This window comes from Pituophis catenifer, unplaced genomic scaffold (assembly GCF_029215685.1).
Source record: "Pituophis catenifer annectens isolate HBS135680 unplaced genomic scaffold, rPitCat1.0.hap2 SCAF_5, whole genome shotgun sequence".
Lineage (NCBI taxonomy): Eukaryota > Metazoa > Chordata > Lepidosauria > Squamata > Colubridae > Pituophis > Pituophis catenifer.
In genome coordinates this window covers 69,725,963-69,752,249 of record NW_027256885.1, presented here as the reverse complement: position 1 = coordinate 69,752,249, position 26,287 = coordinate 69,725,963, and the positions used below count along the sequence as shown (strand labels likewise).

General features: G+C 46.9%; 1 protein-coding gene across 1 annotated transcript in view; it reads right to left on the bottom strand.

The window, feature by feature from the left end:
* Positions 1-2,998: 2,998 nt before the first annotated feature.
* The window catches only part of SLC12A6 (solute carrier family 12 member 6), a 49,134-nt gene continuing 25,845 nt past the window's right edge, over positions 2,999-26,287 (bottom strand). The window contains 17 exon segments of the mRNA XM_070944524.1: positions 2,999-3,171; positions 3,260-3,393; positions 6,048-6,232; positions 6,337-6,444; positions 8,005-8,136; positions 8,226-8,395; positions 8,489-8,553; positions 8,555-8,682; positions 10,695-10,863; positions 13,830-13,934; positions 14,163-14,282; positions 14,549-14,647; positions 14,722-14,840; positions 15,997-16,171; positions 23,924-23,981; positions 24,788-24,897; positions 25,703-25,832. Of these exon segments, the coding sequence (XP_070800625.1) occupies positions 3,080-3,171; positions 3,260-3,393; positions 6,048-6,232; positions 6,337-6,444; positions 8,005-8,136; positions 8,226-8,395; positions 8,489-8,553; positions 8,555-8,682; positions 10,695-10,863; positions 13,830-13,934; positions 14,163-14,282; positions 14,549-14,647; positions 14,722-14,840; positions 15,997-16,171; positions 23,924-23,981; positions 24,788-24,897; positions 25,703-25,832 (2,099 nt within the window). The 3' untranslated portion in view covers positions 2,999-3,079.

Here is a 26,287-nt window from a genome sequence, read left to right as displayed (position 1 = left end):
CCCATTTCCGGAAATCAACTGCTGCTCTAGGTGTCTTGCCTTGGTATTGTGAATTATTCTTCCTTCTGTTGACGCCAAAACATGCTGGATTTTAAGTGCATGTTGCTGCATTGTGGAACAGTAAGGAAGCATTTACAGAATGTTTATCCAGAACAGGAAGGACTGGTGTGCTTTGGAGGAGTTCAAGCAAAAGATTTGCCCTAGTAAATTTCCCCTCGGTTAAAAGCAAAATTAAAAAATGTCAACTTTTAAATGCGTATAGTGCTTTCACTGAAGTGCTACCATCGGAGAGTCCATTTTTCTATAATAGGTACATAATGCTAGAAGTGCCCAACGTCACAAGATGATGGCCCAAGGTTACATACTGAGCACTTCACTTCTCATTTAAAAATTATGCAGAAACAGGTGAATCAGGAAGGTATCTGTAGCAGTCTAGAGCCTAATTGCATACATACACTGACTTGAATGTAAAGGTTAATTCACAGGTAAATTCTAATCTATGATAAAATTTTTGATTTTATTATCCTAAAGCCAGCTGAAAAGTGTATAATGTGCTCAATGACCTCTTCTGGGAAAGATGGAGCATTTTATAGGCGTGATGGCGAACCTATAGCATGCGGCGCTCTCTGATGGCACGTGAGCCATCGCCCCAGTTCAGCTCTGCTGTGCATGGGCATGCGCCTCCCACCAGCCAGCTGGTCTTTGGGTCTCTGCCGTGCATACGTGGGGGGGTGCACGCATGCGCAGGGGGGTGGAGGGATGCACACATGCGGGGTTGGGCACATGTGCGGCGGCCACATATGCATTGCACTTTGGGGGTTCAGGTGTGCGCGTATGCGCGTGCTTTTGGCACTCGGTCTGGAAAAGGTTAGCCATCACTGTTTTATAGGATTCTAATCGTTTATCATTTATGTATGAGCATCAGTGAAAAATGTTAAAAGCTTCATGGAGAACAATGGGGCAGCATGGTGGCTCAACAGTTTAGAGCAGTGTTTCTCAACCTTGGCCGCTGGACGATGTGTGGACTTCAACTCCCAGAATTCCCCAGCCAGTTGGCTGGGGAATTCTGGGAGTTGAAGTCCACACATCGTCCAGCGGCCAAGGTTGAGAAACACTGGTTTAGAGGTTGGGCTTGTTGGCTAGAAAGCTGGCAGTCCAGGTTTGAGACCCAAGTGTCACGCGACAGGGTGAGCTGCCGTCCTCGCCCCAGCTCCTGCCAACCTAGCAGGTTGAAAAGTTGCAAATGCGAGTAAATAAATAGGTACTTCGGTGGGAAGGTAACAGCCATCTGTGATGTCACATGACTGAAAATGTCTTCGGACAGTGCTGGCTCGATGACCTTGAAATGGAGATGAGCAACTGCTCACTAACCAGCAACAACTAGTGGAGTAAAATCCGCAGGGACTTTTTTATCTTTACGATGGAAACAGCTACTCCAAAATTCGTGTACATTACTTAATTCTTAAGCCACTGATACAAATTTACTGGGGGGGGGAATGATAAACTTGTTATACAATAGCCTGTTCACATTAGTCTCACAGTCATGTTTGTGTGAACTAGAGCACTGGGTGTAGATACCAAGGCTGTAAAGTGGATGAATGTTACGTAACAAATACGTGAGCTTTGCAAGTGGAGCGACTTAGGCACAAATAAAATAAAAAATTATATATAAAATGTTTTTTCTTTTACATAATTCAAGAAGCAAAAAAAAAAAAATCACACTCCCAAATTTGACGCAATGTAAACAAGGTTGCACCCTGAATAAGTTAAAAAAAAGAAGTCTCAGCCAAAATAAAGAGATGTCTGTGAAATTCTTTTTTAAAAATAAAACAAGAGGCTTTTGAGATGTGTCTGTTAAGGCTACCCCGAGGGAGTGGTCCCTGTATTCTATTCTTGAGCAAGAGGTACCAGGAGAAGGAGACATCCATCATTGAAATTAAGATAGGACAAAATAGACAACACCACCTTTCTTTAAGTTTGCTTCTGTAGAGGTAAGGGGGAAAAAAACTCCATCCCAACACTTAATAAACGTAAGCTGTATATCCTTGTCACTTGACATCAAAGAGGGCAATCTCACTTGGCACAGAAGACGTGGCATTAAATTTTCTTCTTATCCAAGCTTGGAAGAAGAGATGAACCTCTTCAAAAGCCAAGAGGGCAATTTGGAAAATCAGAAAACCCTGTTCTTCAGAATAGAAATCTCCCTAACCCCCCTCGACGTGTGAGGACAAAGTATGACAGCTGCCTGCCGCGGTTCTACAGAATTATCCATAAAAAGAGGAAAAGGCAGCTGCTAGTTTCCTCGACTCGGTAGAAGTGCAAAGGCCAGATGGAAAAGCAATTTCCCTATCAATATGCTGCTTCCACCCTTAACTTGGGGATCAGCCATTCTCTCCCCTTGTCGGCAAACGATGTATCTGATTCTCAGAATACCACAAGGGGATCAGGGTTAAGCACACTGAAAAGTGACTTCTGACTTTCTAAGAGCTTATTGCGGCCTTGATTTCAGTGGGAAGGGAAGCAAAGAGACTGGTGCTGACCAGGAGAAAACAGCACAGCAAAGGATGGATTTCCCTTTTTTTCTAAATCACCCAGCAGTTATCTCCTTTCCCTTCTTGTTCCTCTTAACATGATAATGACAAGTAACAGCTTCTCCAGCTGGGCCAAACCTGCTGTTCCAGCTGATGGATCCTTGTCACTCCTTTCCTGATCTTTTGCTCCTCTTAAATGCCCTGCAGAGTTACTACTCACGACACGGCTCCTACGTTTCTTGAGAGGGTTTGACAGAGCAATCTCCTACCTATCTCTAAATTTCCCTCTCGCGACAAAAGCTTTATGAAGATTCTAGCGCGTAGCTCCTAACTCGATGGAAGCTGAAGAAGCTGCCAACATTGGGGGTGGAGGGGGGGAAAACACCCAATTTGAAGACCCTGAATTGCCACGAGAAATGAAAGCAAATAGGTGTGGCAGTAATAGCTGGTCTCCTTGGGAGATCCAAGTGGCACATGGGAACAGGTAGGAAGCGAGTATCTGTTCAAACACAGTTCATCGGGGGGAAGACTCCCCCTCCCGCCATCCTCTATGAATAGATGGTGATGACCTCGCTGCCTCCGCCCCGTACAAGCAGCACACGCTCCAGCCCCTCTGTGAGCACCTCCAGGAATTCCATATCTGCGGGTGGAAAAGAGTCAAAGGAACAACACAACACGATTCTTCAGAGCCACCTCCACTCTTTCCTGTGCCCGGCAGAAAAGGATACAGTTTTCATCGCCTTCAGGGTTTCATGGTGGCCCAGGCATGTTCAGCAGCACAAGCTTAGCCTCGTGGGACTTGTTGACAATAACTTCATTGAGCTTGACAGCCGTGTGCATACGTCGCACGTTAGACTGATCCCTAAATTGAGGGTAGGAGAAAAATGAAATTAGCAAAACCAGGACCCATACAAATATAGCCATACAGCAAGCTTTACCAGTATATCTGTTGTGGCCCGCCAGTGGCCTGCGCGGATCGTGGCTGATCCCGACGAGGCTGGTGTGGGGTCGCGCCAGCAGCCTGCGCAGCCAGCGCTCGCGTCAGACAGCGAGGAGGCTGAAGAGGATGTGGTGCCAGAGGCAGAGACTCAGCCAGGGCCTTCAGAACCTCCAGAGGCTCCTTCAAGTGGAGAGAGCGAAGTGGAGGAGCCTCTCCTCAATGCTCAAGCACGCAGGGCTGCCAAAAGGCAGGAGTGGCTACTCAGGAGGAGGAGGTCTCCTCGAGAGTAAGGCTCGAGGATAATTGGCCACTCCCTTAGCCTATTTAAGTCACACACAGTAAGTTTCTTGCTAGAAACAACTCGTATTTATTATCAGAGTATTTTGGTTTATCATATCTTGTTTTCTGGGCTGGTTGCCAACCTTTGCCGGTCTTGTTGATTCTTGCTACTTAATAAATTTGATAAGGACCGTTGGTGTGTGTCAATATCCTCGGAAATCCGGAGCTGGGGCAGAACAATATCTAATCTGGAGCCTAAGACTGGCTTGTGGGAAAATAAGGTATTTATTATGGATAAGAGACTGAAAAAAACACAGCCAGAGATTCCGTCCCAAAAGAAGAGGGAATGACATGGTAATTGCAGAAAAGCAAACTAAAAGTACTAGCAAGAACTTCTAATGGGCAACTTCTAACCCAGATCTGTTTAATTTAGTGTCCGACCCAACACAATGTCCCTCTGGCTTTGATCTTCCAAGGAAAAACTGGACAACGCTCCACCAAATCTGGACCAACCATGGCAGGTGCCAATATTGGAAATTCTAATGGGGATTGCTTGATAATATTGTGACTTGGGGACCGTCCTGCAAACTTTACATCATATTGCAACAGAATGCTCCCTCAAAAGGTGCCCCAGATCCCTGCAGGAACTACATCTTCTCAAGGGCACTGCTGTCCAGTGGCTAAACAATCTAGATATCTGGCCATAAACTTACTCAGTCTAGTAACTGCTCATACATAATTTAATTTTATTTATCATTCATACTGTGGGTTTTTAAAATAATTCACTAAGGTAAAGGTAAAGGTTCCCTTCGCACATATGTTCTAGTTGTTCCTGACTCTAGGGGGCGGTGCTCATCTCCGTTACAAAGCCAAAGAGCCAGTGCTGTCCGAAGACGTCTTCGTGGTCATGTGGCCAGTATGACTAAATGCCAAAGGCGCACGGACCACTGTTACCTTCCCACCAAAGGTGGTCCCTATTTTTCTACTTGAATTTTTTACATGCTTTCGAACTGTTAGGTTGGCAGAAGCTGGGACAAGTAACGGGAGCTCACCCCTTTATGCAGCACTAGGGATTCGAACTGCTGAACTGCCGACCTTTCGATCAACAAGCTCAGCATCTTAGCCACTGAGCCACCATGTCCCTTATAATCCACTGTACTGGGTGGTTTATATTTTGATGCACATTTTATATGCCGTTTTTGTGAATTTTATGCACTCATGCTGTTATGCGCTAACGCCATACAAAATAAATCAACAAAGGAAGAACCCTAGCACATGCTGGAGATGGAGAGCATTACTCATGGAAAACAATGGGATCTATGGTGGAAAAAAACGAAATGCATTTAGAATAAAACCCAGACAGGATAGTGGTAAGATTAAGCTAGGTTTTGTATCACTTTCCAAGAAGAATTTGGAAGCAGAATAGCAATAGCGACAGCACTTAAGACTTATACACCGCTTCACAGTGCTTTACAGCCCTCTCTAAACAGTTTACAGTCAGCATATTGCTCCCAACAATGTGGGTCCTCATTTTACTGATCTCAGAAGGATGGAAGGCCAAGTTAACTGTGAGCTGGTGTGAATTGAACTTCCAAACTGTTGGCAGTTTGTCAGTCTGCAGAATTAGCCTGCAATACTGCCTTCTAACTACTACGCCACCACGAATGGTGGGCAAATAGGAAGGGTTTAACAACAGTAGAAGTATATATTAGAAATAACCCAGTAATTGTTCTGCCCCAGCTACGGACCCCAAAGAATGCAGCACACACAAACTTTATACAAAGCTTATTTACTCAAAATAACTTAGTCTTTATCATTCAAAGGCTGTTAATGAACTGTCTTAACAGCCTACCAGAATTCTAAAATAATCACAGTCTTACTAGAGTTGGCAGAAAGCCCAGAAGCAGTTTTGCAGACACGAAAGAGAGTGAACTAAAGTTGTTCTCTACAGCTTGTTGCAAGCGGCGTTCCTTCTTAAATAGGCTAAGGGAGTGGCCTTACTCTCGAGGAGACCTCCTCCTGAAGAGCCACTCCTGCCTTTTGGCAGCTGTGCGCTCGTGCATTGAGAAGTGGTTTCTCCTCTTCATCCTCTTCACTTAAAGGAGCTTTCGGAGGTTCTGAAGGCCCTGGCTGAATCCCTGCCTCTGGCACCAAATCTTCTCCAGCCTCCTCACTGTCCGACTCGAGCGCCAGCTGCACAGGCTGCTGGCACGACACCACACCAGTCTCCTCTTTGTCGGAATCGGCTACAATCTGCACAGGCCGCTGACAGGCCACAACAGTAATTGACAACTTACGGACGCATGTTGAGCAGATCTTGGAAACCCTCCAGGGTCTTGAGTTTGTGTCCATGAGAAGCCATGTATTTGTCCTTGGTCCAGGTCATGTGCACCTTCTCCTGGTAGGTCTCAGTCTCTTCATCATCATCTGAGCCAATGCTGGTCAGCCGCAACATTGAGTTCCTGTCTTTCACAAGCTGGGCCTATATACAAGGATGGCATCACTGATGCTTTAGTGAAAAAGAAACCCAAATCGGTTGCTCTTTTTCAGCCTATTTTCTCCCACCTTTGTTTCAGCCCAGTTCACCTCGCGTTCTCGTTCTGTTTTAGAGAGACGCATTTGGCGCAACATCTGTGAGCGCTGCTCCATCATCAAAGTGCGCTCATACGTGTAGGCAGAGATGTCGCTGTCGTGCTGCAAGAAAAGAAAAGGGATGGCTGATATTGGACAACCCTCCCAACCCCATGTCCTGGCAAAGAAATTCAACGGAGGGACATCTCCTGTAGCACGAATGGTTGTCTACGGCAACTGGTGCCTCCCACACCCCTCTTTATGTTCCAGCCAGGGAGGGGTTTGTTAACGTCTGCACATCTGGGATGGGCCCCAGCTGTTCCTCCCCTTCGCTCAGCTCAGGCCCCAAAAGCAGCTGCCTCTCCGCCTGAGTTTGAGTAGAGGGGCCTTGCTCTGCATCTGGCTCTGAGTCCTCTTGCTCATTGGAACCTTCCACAGGCTCCGATGTTAACCCAGGCACCTCCTCCGCCTCCTCTGACTCATCTGACAAACCACAACACCCAACCCCTGGCTAGGTCCAACGTTCTTCCATCCTTCGTAACCTTAGCCAGATTTCAACCAATGGCACATCTGCACAGAGGGACTTCTCTAGGAATATGCATGTCTACAGGCATTCTGTGCAAAAGAAGAGTAGCCAGTTTATAACTCTTTCCTTGAAAGGGAACACATTTTTTTAAACATCTCTTTTTGATCATCATTCTCGTGGTGAAAGAAGTCAATTTGTAACTTGGGGGCAGGTAGTGGGCAATGCTAAAGGAACCAGGAATGAGTATGAGTGTGGCTTCCATCAAATATGTCTCTAATCCCTTTTGCCCCATTAAATATGTCTCTGTCCATTAGATATATTTCTAATCCCTTTTTCTTCATCGGATATGTGTCTATCCATTAGATGTGTCTCTAATCCCTTTTTCCCAATTAAATATGTCTCTGTCCATTAGGTACAGGTAGTCCTCGACTTACAATAATTCATTTAGTGACCATTCAAAGTGACGATGGCACTGAAAAAGTGACTTATGACCATTTTTCACACTTAACCATTGCAGCATGTCCATGGTCATGTGATCAAAATTTGGACGCTTGGCAACTGGCATGTATTTATGACGGTTGTGGTGTCCTGGGGTCACATGATCCTTTTGCAACCTCCTGACAAGCAAGGTCAATGGGGAAGCCAGATTCACTTAACAACTGTGTTACTAACTTAACAACTGTAGTGATTCACTTAACGGTGACAAGATAGGTCGTAAAATGGGGCAAAAGTCCCTTAACCAATGTCTCACTTGACAACAGAAATGTTGGACTCAACTGTGGTCGTAAGTCAAGGACCAGCTGTACACTTCTAATCCCTTTTCCCTCATTGGATATGTTTCTATCTATTAGTTATGCCTCTAATCTCTTTTTTCCCCATTAGACAAAGCCGTGGTGGCACAATGGTTAGAATGCAGTATTGCAGGCTGACTGTCGACTGCCATCATTTCGGCAGTTCGAGTCTCACTGGCTCAAGGTTGACTCAGCCTTCCATTCTTACGAGGTGGGTCAAATGAGGACCCAGTTTGTTGGGGGCAACAGGTTGACTCTGTAAACTGCTTAGAGAGGGCTGTAAAGCACTGTGAAGTGGTATATAAGTCTAAGTGCTTTTGCTATTGCTAGATATGTTTCTAATCCCTACAGTGTTGTGTCACTCACCATCTCAACGACTTCCACCTCTGCCTCGATACGAAGGTGATACAGGAAGGTGGCCAGATCCTTCTTCATCTGTATGCTATTGTCCTCCAGTTGGGCTACGGTAAAGATGCGGATTTTGCACTTACGCCACACCTTTGAAGCAAGGGGAGAAGGAAATCAGTAAACTCCGCCCTGCCAATTAACGCCTGCTCCGTGTCTCAGCAATGCCTGCCTATCATCACCTTGTGCTGCTTGAGAAGGAAGGGGAGGAACATCAACATCCCTCCATCGTGCACAATCCACCAAACATCAATGTTGCCCTCGGTAAAAGGCTCTGCGTTGCTAGGGTAAAAAGCCACATTCTTTGCCACCAGCAAGGCCAGGCAGGCAGCTGTAGTCACGCGGACAGTGCCTGGAGAACAGGAAGAGGAACTCATGCAATATGGTTCGGTTGACTCTTCTGACCTCTTGCCCCCAAATGCCTTGCCCCATAGGGAAAGCGTACCAATAAAAGTCTTCCAAGCACGGGCATCCTCACTCTGACGCCAGGCATTTGGCCAGCCCATCACCAGTGTTGAGCTTCATGCCACCCAGCCCGCAGGACTGAATGAGGTGGGAGATGCCCTCTCGCACCTTGGCAGCCACCACGATCTGGCAGAAGCCTTTCACGCGTTCTGCCTCCATCAGATGTTTGATGGTCTGAAATAGCAATAGCAAAAGCACTTATATACCTCTTGACAGTGCTTTACAGCCCTCTCTAAGCGGTTTACAGAGTCAGCATCTTGCCCCCAACAATCTGGGTCCTCATTTTACCCACCTCGGAAGGATGGAAAGGCTGAGTCAGCCTGGTGAGATTCGAATTGCCAAAATGCAGGTAACTGGTAGTCAGCAGAAGTAGCCTGCAGTACTGCATTCTAACCACTGCACCACCACGGCTCTTAAAAGTTGTTTAAAGGCAAAGCTGCAAAATAGCTACTCAGCATTGCAAACAGAGGAAACTTTACAGGTAATCCTCGACTTACAACAGTTCACTTAGCGACTGTTCAAAGTTACAACGGCACTGAAAAAAAGTAACCTAGGATCATTTTTCCAGACTCATGACCGTTGCAGCATCCCCATGGCCATGTGATTAACATTCAGATGCTTCACAACTTATTCACATTTATGATGGTTGCAGTGTCCCGGGGTTATGTGACCCCCTTCTGACAAGCAAAGTCAATGGGGAAACCAGATTCGCTTAACAACTGGTTTACTAACTTAACAGGTGCAGGGATTCACTTAACAAATGTGGCAAGAAAAGTCGTTGCAGGGTCATGCGATCCCCTTTAGCACCTTCTGATAAGGACAGTCAATAGGGAATCCACATTCGCTTAACAACCGTGTTACTAAATTAGCATCTGCAGAGTTTCACTTAACCCCTGTGGCAGGAAATCTTGTAAAATGGGACAAAGTTCACTTAACAACTGACTCACTTAGCCGCAAAAATGTTGGGCTCAATTGCGGTCGTAAGTCATGGATTACCTTTATATATTAGATGCTCTCTATAGATGCTACTAACATTATAAACTGAATCAATGTATCTCAGGGATTGACACAAGCAATCTTCCATTTTCATATTTGGGTTTGAGCCAGGCACAATCATAAGATAAAGCATCAGGTTCAGGTGGAAGCAAAGAAATTCTTCAACACTGGAAGTTTTTAAGAAGAGATTGGATAACCATTTGTCTGAAATGGTATAGGGCAGTGATGGCTAACCTTTTTGCCATCGCGTGCCAGGAGGGTGGAGTGGGGGGTTCGTGCGTGTGTTCCAAAACCCATAATTCTATGTGCCCCACCCTCACGCATGTGTGCGCGACCCCCCCCACTACCCCCGCTCCTGGCACGCGATGGCCCGGTAGGCCCGTTTTTCTTTCTCACCTGGCTCCAGGGCCTCTCTAGGAGTCTGGGGAGGGCAAGAACGGCCCTCCCCACCCCCCTGGAGGTCCCCTGGAGGCCAAAAACGGCCCGTTTGACAACTTCCGACCTAGAGAGGCCCTGGAGCCAGGTGAGAAAGAAAAACAGGCCTTCCCCACCCCCAGAGGCAGGAAACAGCCTGTTTCCCTACTTCTGGTGGGCCCAGACCTGAAAATCAGCTGGCCAGCGCACGCATGCACGCCAGAGCTGCGTTCACGTGCCCACTGGTATGGCTACATGTGCCGCCTGTGGCACGCGTGCCATAGGTTCGCCATCACGGGTACAGGGTTTCCTGCCTGAACAGGGGGTTGGACTAGTAAGACCTCTAAGGTCCCTTCCAACTGCTGTGCTGTGCTGTGCTGTGCTGTGCTGTGCTGTGCTGTGCTGTGCTGTGCTAACTTTATGATGGCATCATCCAACACATAAAAGTTAGCTTGACCGAACGCAAAATTCTAATTTACGTTTCATGATATGGCAAGCTTGAAAAACCCCTCTTAACAAAAGTACAGTTAAAAGATTTTAGGTAGTCAGATTGAGACGGGCACCTTAATTCCTGAACTTTTGGAAAACATGTTAGCTGGAGAAGACATGTCACTGAGCCAACCGAAATATGAAATATCAGGCGTTCTCCTACTTTTCTTGTCTCTTAATTATCCGAAAGCTTTGCTTTACACGGATATAGTAGCTGCTCTTCTTGTAGCCTCCTACCTTAATCGGCGGCACACACTCAGCTGAAATGCACTTCCATGAAATCTCACCTGTTCAGCAGCCAAGGCTTCACTGTAACTCTCCAGGAAGTTACCCACCATGACCGAACCTACAATAGTGAGTCCTTTGCCAGCTTTCAGCTGAGAAGCAAAGGTGAGCACATGTGGATGCTTCACATGGAGATCCTCATCCAACTTTAGCAGCACCAGCAATTGTGGCCTAGGGAGAAATGGAAGCCCAACACGTGCATGTTAAAGAGTTGAAGGAGCAGATGAATTTAGACTTTTGCCCCAAAACACACACAAGACGTAAGAATTTATTCTGCAGCAAATACAGTCAGGTCCAGAAATATTGGGACATCAACACAATTCTAACATCTTTGGCTCTATACACCACCACAATGGAGTTGGAATGAAACAAACACAATGTGCTTTAACTGCAGACTGTCAGCTTTAATTTGAGGGTATGTACATCCAACTCAGGTGAACGGTGTAGGTCTTACAGCAGTTTGCATATGTGCCTCCCACTTGTTAAGGGACCAAAGGTAATGGGACAGAATAATAATCATAAATCAAACTTTCCCTTCTTAATACTTGGTTGCAAATCCTTTGCAGTCAATCACAGCCTGAAGTCTGGAACGCATAGACATCACCAGACGCTGGGTTTCATCCCTGGTGATGCTCTGCCAGGCCTCTACTGCAACTGTCTTCAGTTCCTGCTTGTTCTTGGGCATTTTCCCTTCAGTTTTGTCTTCAGCAAGTGAAATTTATTTATTTATTTATTTTATTTTATTTAAATTTGTATACTGCCCTTCTCCTAGTGGACTCAGGGCAGTGCACAGCCAAGTAAAAAACATCCAATACAAAATTTAAAAATTTAAAAGAATTATACCCTTTGGCCAAAAATTTAAGAACCTTACGACTAAAACCCATTAAACAATTAAAAATCTAATATCTCAAAAATGCATGCTCAATGGGATTCAGGTCAGGTGATTGACTTGGCCATTGCATAACATTCCACTTCTGTCCCTTCAAAAACTCTTTGGTTGCTTTTGCAGTATGCTTTGGGTCATTGTCCACCTGCACTGTGAAGCGCCGTCCAATGAGTTCTGCAGCATTTGGCTGAATGTGAGCAGATAATATTGCCTGAAACACTTCAGAATTCATCCTGCTGCTTTTGTCAGCAGTCACATCATCAATAAATACAAGAGAACCAGTTCCATTGGCAGCCATACATGCCCACGCCATGACACTACCACCACCATGCTTCACTGATGAGGTGGTATGCTTAGGATCATGAGCAGTTCCTTTCCTTCTCCATACTCTTCTCTTCCCATCACTCTGGTACAAGTTGATCTTGGTCTCATCTGTCCATAGGATCTTGTTCCAGAACTGTGAAGGCTTTGTTAGATGTTGTTTGGCAAACTCTAATCTGGCCTTCCTGTTTTTGAGGCTCACCAATGGTTTACATCTTGTGGTGAACCCTCTGTATTCACTCTGGTGAAGTCTTCTCTTGATTGTTGACTTTGACACACATACACCTACCTCCTGGAGAGTGTTCTTGATCTGGCCAACTGTTGTGAAGGGTGTTTTCTTCACCAGGGAAAGAATTCTTCGGTCATCCACCACAGTTGTTTTCTGTGGTCTCCCGGGTCTTTTGGTGTTGCTGAGCTCACCGGTGCATTTCTTCTTTTTGAGAATGTTCCAAACAGTTGTTTTGGCCACGCCTAATGTTCTTGCTATCTCTCTGATGGGTTTGTTTTGTTTCTTCAGCCTAATGATGGCTTGCTTCACTGATAGTGACAGCTCTTTGGCTCTCATCTTGAGAGTTGACAGCAACAGATTCCAAATGCAAATAGCACACTTGAAATGAACTCTGGGCCTTTTATCTGCACATTGTAATTGGGGTAATGAGGGAATATCACACACCTGGCCATGGAACAGCTGAGAAGCCAATTGTCCCATTACCTTTGGTCCCTTAACAAGTGGGAGGCACATATACAAACTGCTGTAAGTCCTACACCGTTCACCTGAGTTGGATGTACATACCCTCAAATTAAAGCTGACAGTCTGCAGTTAAAGCACATTGTGTTTGTTTCATTCCAACTCCATTATGGTGGTGTATAGAGCCAAAGATGTTAGAATTGTGTCGATGTCCCAATATTTCTGGACCTGACTGTAATACATGTAAATCCACATGCGTAAGTATTCCGTTTGATCAAGCTTTAGTAAGGCCACATTTGGAATACCCCGTTTCCCCGAAAATAAGACATCCCCTGATAATAAGCCCAATTGGGCTTTTGAGCATGTGCTAAAATAAGCCTCCCCCCAAAAATATTTAAACGCAGAGCTGGAAATCAGGTACGACAGCAAGAGGAGCCCCATCTTGCTCCACGCGCGCCAAAATAATAAGACCTCCCCGAAAATAAGGCCAAGCCTTTCAGGGTTCAAAAAAAATATAAGGCAGGGTCTTATTTTCGGGGAAACACAGTAGCGCATCCAGTTTTGGTCAATGCATTACAAAAAAGGTGTTGAGACTTTGGAAAAAGGGCAAAGAAGAGCACCTAAGATGATTAAAGGCCTGGAGGCTAAAAACATTAAGAACGGTTGCAGGATTTGGGTTTGGCTAGTCTAGAGAAAAGAAGGACTGGGGGGACATGATAGCAGTATTCCAGTATTTGAGAGGCTGCCACAAAGAAGAGGGGATTGACTCATTTTCCAAATCATCAGAGAGCAGGACAAGAAACAATGGATGGAAACTAATCAAGGAGAGAAGCAACCTGGAATTAAGGAGAAATTTCCTAACAGTGAGGACAATTAACCAGTGGAATGCCTTGCCTTCAGAAGCTGTGTTTCATCACTGGAGGTTTTTAAGGAGACTGTATAGCCACTTGTCTGAAATGGTGTAGGGCACGGGTGTCAAACTCGATCGTGTCACAGGCCGGATCGCGATGTTTTTTGCCTTTGCGGAGCTGGGTTGGGCGTGGCCTGCACATGACATATCCAGCCCGTGGGCCACCAGTTTGACAGGTCTGGTATTGGGTCTGCTGTTTGAGCAAGGGGGTTAGACTGGAAGACCTCCAAGGTCCCTTCCAGATCTATTCTGAATTTGAGTTTGCATTTTCTATGCAGCACTGCCCGATGTTGAGGCAACAAGAGTCCGAAAGCAATCCGTGGCTTCCCTACCTCCAATTTTTGGTGTGGGGTAGCCCCTCCTCAAGGCGCAGCAAAGCAAAACGGGCGGCACTCAGGGACAAGCCACGGATGCCATCGCCCCATTCCTTCTCAGCCCTGCAAGGGAAGTAGAGTTCAGCCAAACAAGCATGTCACAGTAAGTCTGTCCTTTCCAGAATCGTTGCAGACAGAGCAAAACAGGCGATCCTGCAGAACCCAGGTGCTTACCATTAAGTTAGGGCAGGGTTAGGATCAGGGTTAGGGAGGGAGTAAATCTAACGACAAGAAATCCTCACTGAGCCAAGGCCACACAGAACCAATCCAAAACAGTTCAGGAGCACTCACCCATGATACTCAATATATTTGTAGATCATGCCAGCTATCACCATTGCAATAATTGCGTAATACCAGGAGGAGATGAACATGAGCGCCACACAGATACTCATGCCCATGAAGGAGAGTATCCTATGAAGAGAGAAATTGGAAGGACAAGGGTACACACACAGTTTCCTAATGACCGTGGGAGCTAGAATTCAACCAAAGAGAATACGAACAATTTATGGATCTTGCTGGGCCCCCGTTGGCCTCTTACGTATAATCTGCAGGCCAAATTTATTTTGTCATAATGGCCTGTAGGAGTTAGGAGTCTAAATTCCTCCCAACCTCTTCATCTTTGGCATCCATTTGTGCCCTCTCCCTTCCTTTTCAACAATTAGGTAGAGTGTTCTTACCAATGGTAGTACCGGAAGCGTGGTCTCCAATTGGGGGTGCGTAGTAAAGTTTGTAAGGCGCAGGCTAGGTTGACAAAGAGGTAACACATCAGGAAGAACCTAGAAAAGCATCTAGTGGTGTCAGCAATGTGCATTTCCTTGGGACCCCAACCCACGAGGAAGAGGACGCTTACATGGAGAGAATAGGGGCAACCATGTCCAAGGATGCAATCAGGATCCCAAGTTCTGCAATGCCGGCGGTCAGAAGCAAAGCCCAGGTGGGCTCCCCGTTGGCCTTACCGTGGCCAAAAACCTAAAACGAATGCATGTGTGAGAGAAGCAGAGAGCGTATGATTTAACCCTATACATTCCCTCCAAGAGCAGCGATGGCGCAGTGGTTAGAGTGCAGTACTGCAGGCTACGTCTGCTGCCTGCTGGCTGCCTGCAATTTGCCGGATCGAATCTCACCAGTCTCAAGGTTGACTCAGCCTTCCATCCTTCCGAGGTGGGTCAAATGAGGACCCAGATTGTTGGGGGCAATATGCTGACTCTGTAAACCGCTTAGAGAGGGCTATAAAAGCACTGTCAAGTGGTATATATAATAGAATAACAGAGTTATTAGCTTTCCAACTCTGTTATTCTATTCTAATTGGAAGGGACCTTGGAGGTCTTCTAGTCCAACCCCCTGCTTAGGCAGGAAACCCTACACCACTTCAGACAAATGGTTATTCAACATCTTCTTAAAAACGTCCAGTGTTGGAGCATTCACAACTTCTGGAGGCAAGTTGTTCCACTGATTAATTGTTCTAACTGTCAGGAAATTTCTCCTTAGTTCTAAGTTGCTTCTCTCCTTGGTTAGTTTCTACCCATTGCTTCTTGTCCTGCACTCAAGTGCTTTGGAGAATAGCTTGACTCCCTCTTCTTTGGGGCAGCCCCTGAGATATTGGAACACTGCTATCATGTCTCCCCTAGTCCTTCTTTTCATTAAACTAGACATACCCAGTTCCTGCAACCCTTCTTCGTATGTTTTAGCCTCCTGTCCCGAATCATCTTTGTTGCTCTTCTCTGCACTCTTTCTAGAGTCTCAACATCTTTTTTACATTGTGACCACCAAAACTGAATGCAGTATTCCAAGTGTGGCCTTACCAAGGCATTATAAAGTGGTATTAACACTTCACGTGATCTTGATTCTATCCCTGTTTATGCAACCTAGAACTGTGTTGGCTTTTTTGGCAGCTGCTGCACACTGCTGGCTCATATTTAAATGGTTGTCCACTAGGACTCCCTCTCAACAGTTACTACTATTGAGTGAGATACCACATATACTGTACCTGTGCATTTTGTTTTTCTTGCCTAAATGTAGAACCTTACATTTTTCATCATTGAATTTCATTTTGCTAGATAGCCCCCAATGTTCAAGTCTAAGTGCTATTGCTATTGCTACCTGAAAGCAAAATATGGCCACTCACCCGCAGGAAGGGTATGATGTTGTCCTTAGCTATGGCCTGCAGTAACCGGGGTGCACCTGTGAGGCTCTGCAGCCCAGCTCCACATGTGGAGAAGAACGAACCAATGACAATGACCCAAGGGGATGGCCAGGAGAGGGTGCCCACCACCAGGTTCCCCTTTACTGTGTCGCCAAATCTATCGGATGGACACAAGAATGAAAGGTTGTTAAGTTGAATCCTTAAAAGTTTCATGGCTAGAAGTGCACCTGAGGCAAACTATGGAAAGAAATGATATGCTCTAACAGGCAGTCCTGGACTTACAGCCACAACTGAGCCCAAAATTTATACTGCTAAGTGAAAACTTAGCAAAAGTTTTCTTAGCAAAAGTGAAATGGGCACCATTTCACAACCTTTCTTGCCCCAGCAGTTAAGTGAATCATCGATTGCAGTTGTGAAGTTGGTAACACAGTTGATAAGTGAATCTGGCTTCCCCATTGACTTTGCTTGTCAAAGTTAACAGAAAGGGATCACACATGACCCCGGGACTGGACGTTGACTTACCTGAACGTCCCTTTTCGGAGCGCTGCGACTACATTCCATGGCTGGGTATTTCACATATAGGTTGATTGGGAACTGAGTGATGAATATTTAAATTTCTTGTTGGTCTCCTCCCACACTGTGCTCTCCCGGTCAGTCTTTTCACGAAGAAACAAGGTAACAGAAACTGTAGGGAAGACAAGAGAAACAACCCCTCCAACCAACAGGTCAACCAAAGCAGGCAGCTGGAACAAGGGAGGGAATGGAATGTAGTCGCAGTGCTCCGAAAAGGGACGTTCAGGTAAGTCAACGTCCATTTTCCATAGTGCTGCTTCCTACATTCCATGGCTGGGATATACCCAAGCTTACACTCATTGGGCGGGAGGCTGACTGCTCGCCACTCCCTGGACAGAGTGGACCTGTTGTAGCACTCTCTGACCAAATGAAGCCTCGGCCGAGGCGTAGGCGTCAATCTTGTAATGTTGGATAAACGGTGAAACAGAAGACCACGTAGCAGCGTGACAGATGTCCGTGATGGAAGCTTGCATAGCCCACGCAGCCATGGTCGCTGCACTGCGGGTAGAGTGAGCAAGGATCCTGCCCGGAACAGACCTGGCTTGGCGTTCATACGCTGTAGCAATGCAGGCCTTTATCCATCTCCCCACCGTCGCCGAAAACACCTTCTTGCCCATAGAAGCTGGATGGAAAGATACCAAAAGGGCCTCCATCTGATGAAAGGAAGCAGTACGTCTGAGGTACCTACGTAACACCCTCCGTACGTCCAATGTGTGCCAACGGTCCTCCTGAGGGTGGCGCAGATCTGGACAAAAGTCTGGCAAGATGAGCTCCTGTGCCCGATGAAACCAGGAGTTCACCTTTGGCATGAAAGTAGGGTCCAATCTCATCACCACTCTGTCTGCATGGAAAATGCAGAGGTCCTTACGTACCGACAGGGCCGCAATCTCGGAGATTCTCCTAGCAGATGTGATGGCAAGCAGGAATGCCAGTTTAAAGGATAGAAACTTGAGACTGATGGACCCCAATGGCTCAAATGGTTCTAACGTAAGCACATGGAGAACCAGAGGTAAGTCCCAGGACGGATACCGGTGAACAATCGGAGGCGAAATGACTGCAGCTCCACGAAGAAAACCTCTGATCTTCGGATCATGTGACAAGGAATTAAACAGGTCACGGGAGAGAACCGTCGCAAGAGCCGCGACCTGCCGTCTCAAGGTCGTAGGGGCCAGAGCCCTGTCTAACCCGGACTGTAAGAATTGCAGGACATCTGAAACATCCACCCTCATAGGATCCACATGCCGCCGTGAGCACCAGAGACAGAACGCCTTCCAGGAAGCCTCGTAAATATGGATCATCGATGGACGTCGCGAAGATTGGATGGTACGTATGATATCTTCCGGTAATCCATCCCTCCTCAGCAGGACCCTCTCAAGTGCCAGATGGTCAACCGGAGCCACTGGGGCTCAGGGTGGGTGATGACCCCCTGGCTGAGAGAGACCTTGTGCTGAGGGATCATCCATGGAGGCAAGACAGAAAGGCTCATCAAGTCGGCGTACCAGGCCCTGCGCGGCCAGAGAGGGGCGACGAGCAGGACCTCCGCTCCTTCCTTCAGAATCTTCCGTACGACCTTCGGAATCAAGGGAAGTGGTGGAAAGGCATAAAGCAGGCTGGGAGGCCACTGGCAGCAGAGTGCGTCACAAGCTTCTGCCCCTATGGCCAGGAAGCGGGAGAAGAACCTGGGTAGCTGGGCGTTCTGAGGCAATGCGAAGAGATCCATGAGAGGCATGCTGAATCTCTGAGTAATGTCCCGAAAGATTTGAGAATGGAGCTGCCACTCTGCTGGGTCGAGCATCCTCCTGCTGAGCCAATCGGCGTAAACGTTGGCCTGACCCGAGATGTGGTTTGCCCGCAGCGACAGGGTGTGACATTCCGCCCAATCCAGCAACTACTCCGCCTCGAGCATCAGGGGCTTTGATCGAGTACCCCCTTCCCGGTTTACATGAGCTTCCGTGGTCATGTTGTCCGTGAGGAGCAGGACATGTTGGCCCTCCAAAGCTAGGCAAAAGAAGCGGAGGGCGAGGCGTGCCGCCCTCAGCTCCAGCCAGTTGATGCTGTGGGATTTCTCTGCCGGGGACCACAATCCTTGCGTCACTTGACCCGCTAGGTGGGCTCCCCACCCTTGCAGACTCGCATCTGATGTTAAGACCTGGCGATCTGGTTCCAGGAACGTGCAAGGCCGGGAACTGCCACCACCGGAGCGATAGGCGAACCTCGGGTGGCACCAAAACTGGAGTCTTGGAGGACCCCCGTCCTGACTTCTGGTACTGTAACAGGAACCACTGTAACTGTTGAGAGTGTCTGCGAGCCCAAGGAACGATGGCTATACAGGAGACCATCTTCCCCAACAACTGTGAGAGTAGAAGAGGGAAAGACGATCTCTGGGACTGCACTTGAGACACTAAGCCGGAAAGACTCTTTATCCTGTCTGGGGACAGGAAAACCTGGCCTTTGTCCGAATCGATGACTGCACCCAGGTGGAGAATGAGGTTGGTCGGTCTGAGATGACTTTTGAGCTCGTTGATTGAGAACCCGTGACCCTGGAAAATGGTGATCACCGACTTGATGTCCTCCCTCGCCTGCCTCCGAGACGAGGACAGGACAAGGATGTCATCCAGATAACAAAGTATGCGAACTGGAAGGATCCGGATCTGAGCAGCTACCACCGCTACCAACTTGGTAAATGTCCTTGGGGCAGAGGAGAGCCCGAATGGCATTGCTCAGTACTGAAAATGTCGGCCATTGTATTCGAAGCGAAGGTACTTGCGATGTGCCGGATGAATTGGCACATGTAAATACGCCTCCTTGAGGTCCACTGATTGCAGCAGATCTCCCTGTTGAACGCACACCAGAATGGACCTCAGAGACTGCATCTTGAACCTGCGGTAGAGTATAAATTGGTTTAGATATTTGAGATTCAAGATGCCTCTGTATCCCCCCGAGGACTTGGACACCAGGAACACCGTGGAATAAAAGCCTGTCCCTTCTTGAGATACGGGAACTGGTTCGATGGCGTTGATGGAAAGAAGATGGGCAAGTTCAGCCTCCATCAATTGTCTCTTTTCCTGGAGAGGGGACACCGGACAACGAATGAAGCGACTGGGAGGGCTGGATTGGAATTCTAAGCAAAGCCCGTGGGTCACCGTGCGAAGGATCCACTGCTCGCACGTAGAGGCCTCCCATTGGTGGTGGAATTGCTGGAGCCGCCCACCAATGGGAGCCGATGGCTCTGAGTCATTTACCTCGACGGAACGACCTGAAGCCTGATCCCCAAAATGGTCGTTTAGCTGGGGGTTGTGGTCGGCCCCGGTCACGGAAGGATTGTCTGTCCGAAGAACGGTACCTGCCCTGGAGGTAGGATCGTGGCTGATAAGGCCCCCTAGAGCCTGAAGCGGGCCGAAAGGACTGGCGCTGACTGTAAAGAGCGTATCTGCGCTCAGGCCTGTGATACGACGATGGAAGGATCTTTCTTTTGTCTTTGTCCTTGATCAGTAGAGGCTCTAAAGCTGCGCCAAAGAGACTTGGGGCCTTGTAAGGAGCTGAGGCAAGTTTCCATTTAGTTTTCGCGTCAGCTCTCCAATTGCGAAGCCAGAACAACCTGCGAGACGTAACCGTCGAAGAAAGAGCGCATGACGCAAACTTAGCAGCATTGAGTGATGCATCCGCTGAGTATTCAGCCGCTGCTACCAATTTGTTGACATCTTGATGGAGTCTGGCGTCCTCAGGAGGAAGTCTCTCCTGCAGTTGGCGTAACCAAAGCAGGTACGCTCTAGTGAAGAATGAAGTGGCAGTGGCTGTCTTGATCGCCCAGGCCACCACCTGGTGAGTCTTCCGAAAGGCCAACTCAGCCTTCCTATCCTCGGATCGGAGCCCATCAACAATGTCACTGGAAATGACCGAGGAAGAGGATAGAGCTGCCACAGGTGGATCCACTACAGGTAGGGCTAATAAATCTTCCAGTTCAGGAGCCGAACAATAAAATTTCTTGTCCAACCCACTTGGAGCTGTTAGAGAGCCAGGTTGGGCCCACCCACTCTGCACCACTTCCGAAAAGAGTGGCGGGCATGGAATCACATCCTTGTCTGGCTTAGCCACCTGAAATAGAGGATCATGGAGAGTCAGAAGTGGAAGAGATCCCTCCGGTGTGGCTGTCACCAAGCCAAATTTGGTAGTCATCTTTGCCTTATGCAGCAACGATTTGAAGACTGCAGGACGGAATAAGCCTGTAAACGCCGGTTGGTCAGGAAGAAGGCCTTCGTCCTCTGAAAATTCCATTTCCTCGGGAAAGACCTCACCTGTATCAGACTCCTCAGAAGAGGCATAATCCCGGTGAGTTGAAGTAGAAGGTTTGTCGGGTAGGCGACCCTGCCCAGACGGTTGAGGGTCAGCAGAAGGCCCCGGAATCACACTCTGTTGAAGTCCTGCTGCTAGAATCTTTGCCAGAGTGTCTGACAGCATAGAATGAAAGTTCAGTGGATTCTCACTTCCAATAGATATGAGGCCTCCAGCCGAAGTAGAAGCAGCAATCTCAGCGGGCGGCTGCAATGTCGCAGGGTCTTCCAACTCTTGAGGAGACCCCTGAGACAGGTTGGTAGTGGCCCCCTGAGTCCGAGCACTGTCCAAAGAAAGATGGACTCTGCTAGTCCCCTGGGGTAAGTCAGGATGTTCTGGAGGTAAATGATGGGGCATAGCTCCAAACACCGGTGGAGGAGAGGAGACAGGCACAGGAACAGGTGTAGAAGGTAAGTTATCCCCAGATAAGCGTCTAGCCTTGTCAAACTGTTTTTCCAGAGCCTTATGGCATCTGAGAGTATCTTTTTCCTTGGCAGAGGAGGCTCTAGTACGGGCCCTGAACGCCCTGGGCACCTTGCTCTTATCTTTGGCCTTGGATCCAGTAGGTGCCACCTCCCTAGGAGGGCTGGCCTCTGCCTCCAGATCTGAAGAAAGGACTGGATCAGCCATGTCCAGCACAATCAATTGCCTGTAAGACACGAGGGCAATGAAAAATACACAATTCCATAAACAGGTAATCACCACCTGTATTGGCACCCCCCCCCCTTTGAAGACTCTCAGTGACTCCAACAATGCAGACAGGTAGAGGTGGAGCAGAGAGGGGAGGGGGGAAGGAGGGAGCGCCCCAGATGGTTCAGCCAGACAGGAAAAATTATAATACAAACTGTCCCAACGTTACTAGCCAGTTACTGAAGGCAGAGGCTCTGGTACAAGACCAACAATGCCTTCATAAACTACAGAGCTCCCCTCTGTGCAGACCAGAATTACCAAGTCTGGGAATGCCAATGGCAGCCACCACAGGGTCCAATAATTAGCCGCCGCTGAAAGCCCTCGCCGCCTCAAAATGGCAGCCTCTATAATTTTCCCGTCACAAATGGCGGCCGCTGTAATCTCCGCGGTAAAAAATGGCGGCTGCTACGATTCCCCAGGCAAATGGCGACCGCCCGCAGCACTAACTGCCTCCTTGCATCCGGATCGGTCCTGGTCCCTTCGGGCGAGTGGCAATCCTGGCTGCTGCTGTCTTCGCTCCGAGAGGCTTGTCGCCAAGCAAAAGTGGCCGCCTAGCCAGAAAAAGGCTCAAACGGCGGCAGAAATCAGTGAAACACGTCGGAGTGTGCCACAAGCCTGGGCATGGACTCTGGAGCCGCTACACAACAAATTCCACTGAGGCTGAGGCGGTAGCGGTCTTACCGGCTCACCAGTTCACCAGCACCCCCGCCTGCGGCTATATCAATCCTTGGACCTGCCCAGCCGGGTCAGAATCCGGCAAGCTGCTAGATCTCAAAAAGTCCAAGGGTGTGGAACGGCCTGGAGCCCCAGGCTCGTTACCACACCTCTGCAGCACCAAAGAAAAAAGTAATCAGCCTCAGTAAAAGAAAAGGAAAAAGAAGAAAATACCAAATTAAAAGACTAAGATAAAAAAATTACGTTAACAACTAAGCACAATTAAATAATTAAAGCACAGAGCGATTTCAACACTCGTTCCCTAATCAACTGAGTGAAAAGACTGACCAGGAGAGCACAGAGTGGGAGGAGACCAACAAGAAATTTAAATATTCATCACTCAGTTCCCAATCAACCTATATGTGAAATACCCAGCCATGGAATGTAGGAAGCAGTGCTATGGAAAAACTGCAACTGTCATAAATATGAGTCAGTTGCCACAAATCTGAATTTTGATCACATGGTCATGTGGATGCTGCAACTGTCATAAGTGTGAAAAATGGTCTTAAGTCACTTTTTTCAGTGCCGTCGTAACTTTGAATGGCCACTAAATGAACTGTCGTAAGTCGAGGACTGCCAGTACTATATTTATTATTAGACCATACAAATTCATTGCAAAGATCCTTCTGATTCCAGTGGAAATAATACAATTCATAGTGTGCATTCCAGTGGTGGAATTCAATTTTTTTTACTACCGGTTCTGTGGGCGTGGCTTGGTGGGCGTAGCAGGGGAAGGATACTGCAAAATCTCCATTCCCACCCCACTCCAGGGGAAGGATATTGCAAAAACTCCATTTCCACCCCACTCTGGGGCCAGCCAGAGGTGGCATTTGCCGGTTCTCTGAACTACTCAAAATTTCCGCTACCGGTTCTCCAGAACATGTCAGAACTTGCTGAATAGCACCCCGGTGCACTCCTGTATGTGAGAATTTTCCTGAATCAGGAAAAGCCCATCTGGTCTAGTAACTTCTGTCACACAGAGATCATCCTAACGTATCTGGGAAGTTCATAAAGAGGCTAGATGAATGAGTGTCCTTTGGCATTGTTGCTATTTAGCAAATAGTATTTAAAGCAACTTCAAAGGGACTTTATAGTGGGCCACGCCCCAGGGATTGAGGACCGCTGCCTTAACCAATACATCAAACATGAGCCTGAGTGGTGCAGCAGACTAATGCTACTGTTAAAGGTAGTATTTAGCTTCCAGCTGCCTGCAATTACTGCGAGTTCAATTCTCACCAGGCTCAAGGTTGACTCAGCCTTCCATCCTTTCTAAGGTAGGTAAAATGAGGACCCGGTTTGTGGGGGCAATAAGCTGACTTTGTATAATATATACAAAAGTATGAAGGCTATTGCTTAACGCATTGTAAGCCGCCCTGAGTCTCCGGAGAAGGGTGGCATATAAATCAAAATGAAAAAAAAAACTATCTCTAATCACAAATATCCGGCTTAAAAAAGAAGCATGTATCAAGCATTCCCGATGCTTACCACAAACGAACTTTATAGCCAACCCAATCTAAAATCTACACACAGAAAAATGTACCAGCAGTTTCTACTACTGGAAAATTATAAGATTAGAGAAAGCCAAGGTAGTATTACTTACTTGTCCCTGAGTACAATGCCTTCTACGCATGCCCCAAACAGCACTACGTTGCTAAGATCTAATATGGCAAGAGTCAAAGGTAAATTTTGTGCAAAGAACAAGGTAGTAAAAATGAACAACCAGTCTTCTCATAAGATAACTTTATCAAATCATTTTTAGCTTCCCTTGCTTATTAATCCTAACACATTCCAGCCAAACAAAGGCATGGTCCTGGTATCAGTGCAAAATGAACTACAGGGCTGAAATTGTAAACAGCTTTGATATATTTCCTTGCCGGTAGCTTTGTATCTGTGGGTGAGGAAACATAATTTCAAGACAACAAAGCAGTAATCCTCACTGGAGAAAATTCTGGGTTCAATGTGCCCCCAAACATCTGGAATTTGTTAAAGCAGCATACTGGCATTATTAGAAGAGTCCAAATTCCAGAACCTAAGCAAGGCATTCTTTTTGGTCAAGAATGAGGAAGGTTGGCCAAGAGGAAGATGATGTTCTGACAGCTCTCTCTACACCAGTATTTCTCAACCTTAGCAACTTTTAAGATGTTTGGACTTGAGCTAATTCCCCAGCTGGCATGCCGGCTCAGGAATTCTACGAGTTGAAATCCAGATATTTTAAAATTGCAAAATTGAGAAACTGCTCTACCCATATACTGGTCTAAAAGAGCAACTGAAATTGTTTGCTAGTTCTCTACAAGCTCCAGATTCCACAAATAGATAAACATGTCTATGCTTGTGTCAAAATGATTATAAAACCATACAAAACAGTCCTTATCGATCTTGATTTCCTATTAAACTGATTTTAGAAGGAACGGAATTGTAAGAAGGCTGGTTGTCTGGAGGCGCCTCCAGCTGCTGCAAAGGATACACACAAAGGAGGTGGTGAGAATAGCCAGGATGGTACCGATGGGAATCGATTTCTGGGCATCCTTTAGGTCCCCTGAACGATTTGACCCAGCCATAATTCCTAGAAAGACACTACCATTTAAATAAGAGTTGATCCATTTCTGGAATGTACATTTTATGTGACTGAATGAAATAACAATAAGGAACAATACTGACTGGTATTTTACATAAAAGCTTTTAGCAGAAGAACCTTCAATAAAATTAAATGTTAACTGAGCAAGCGGAGTTGGTTCTGTTATAGGAAAAATGACGGACTAGGCCAAGCTCTTCAATGCAGGAAAGAGTTTATTGTGCACGGTTCAAACAGTCCAAAAGGTCTGAACAAAGATGGCTGATTTTGACCAGATATTTATACAGTATAAAGGCAAAGTTATTACGAAGAGTGCGACATTTCACACGTAGAAGGTACCCTTTAATCTATCTCTAGGAAAGACATAACAGCCCTGTTCCCACAGGCTCAGGTTCTCAGCTCCGGAGCTCAAGACATAATAAAAGGAGATAAGGGGCTCAAAGGCGCCTCACGAGCAGTAAAGAGGACAGTAAGGAAAGCAGTATTTCTTCTCTAAAATCTACATGACATTTGGGGTGCAATAAACATTAAACAACAGGATGTATCTGTTTAGGGTCAGTTTGCCCTTTTACAATTCTGTACCTACGTCAAATACCGTCTGCCATCTCAGCACATTGGCACGGAAGAGGCACTTCTGTCTTGACCAAAGATTTGGATTTCTAATAATTGAGTTTTATCCCAATATCAAATCTTAGCCTGGCTCATAACAAGTGGTCCATCACACACAAATTTGGCTTATACATTGAAAGAGGAAAAATGCCTCGGCCTCCCAGCCATGCAAAACAAACTCAATCTTTGCTTATATACTTTATAAGCATATATATTTATATATCAGCCAGGACATACTGCTGATTCAGAGCTCCTCCCACATCAGCCAAGTGCAAAAATGACTTCTCAAGTATTTCACCTTTCGTCAGGTAGCTGCTCCAAAGATTCTCTGCAATTATGGCACCATCATCATTATCACCATCACCATCACCACCACCACCACCACCACCACCACCATCTCATTTATTTGAAGAGCTTTGGATAGTGCAATAGTGCCCCCCCCCCCCCCAATCCTATGATCTTCTTAACAATTAGGCTGAGAAGCATCCCAAAGAAACTTCACAGTCACTACTACAATCTTTCTCCTTCTATCCTGGCCACTTTTTACAGAGGCATGATTGAAAGTTTTAACAAACTGCATCACTGTTTAGTTAGGTGGCAGCCGTGCCTCAGATGGAAAGCCCCTACAGAGAGTGGTAAGGGCAGCTGAGAAGATTATAGGAAGATCGCTTGCTGTTATTCAGGATATTGCTTATAAGCACTATGTGTTAAAGCTCAAAGCATTGTTAGAGACCCCACACACCCTGTTAGATCAGGCGCAGGAAATGAAGACGTGACCAGCTC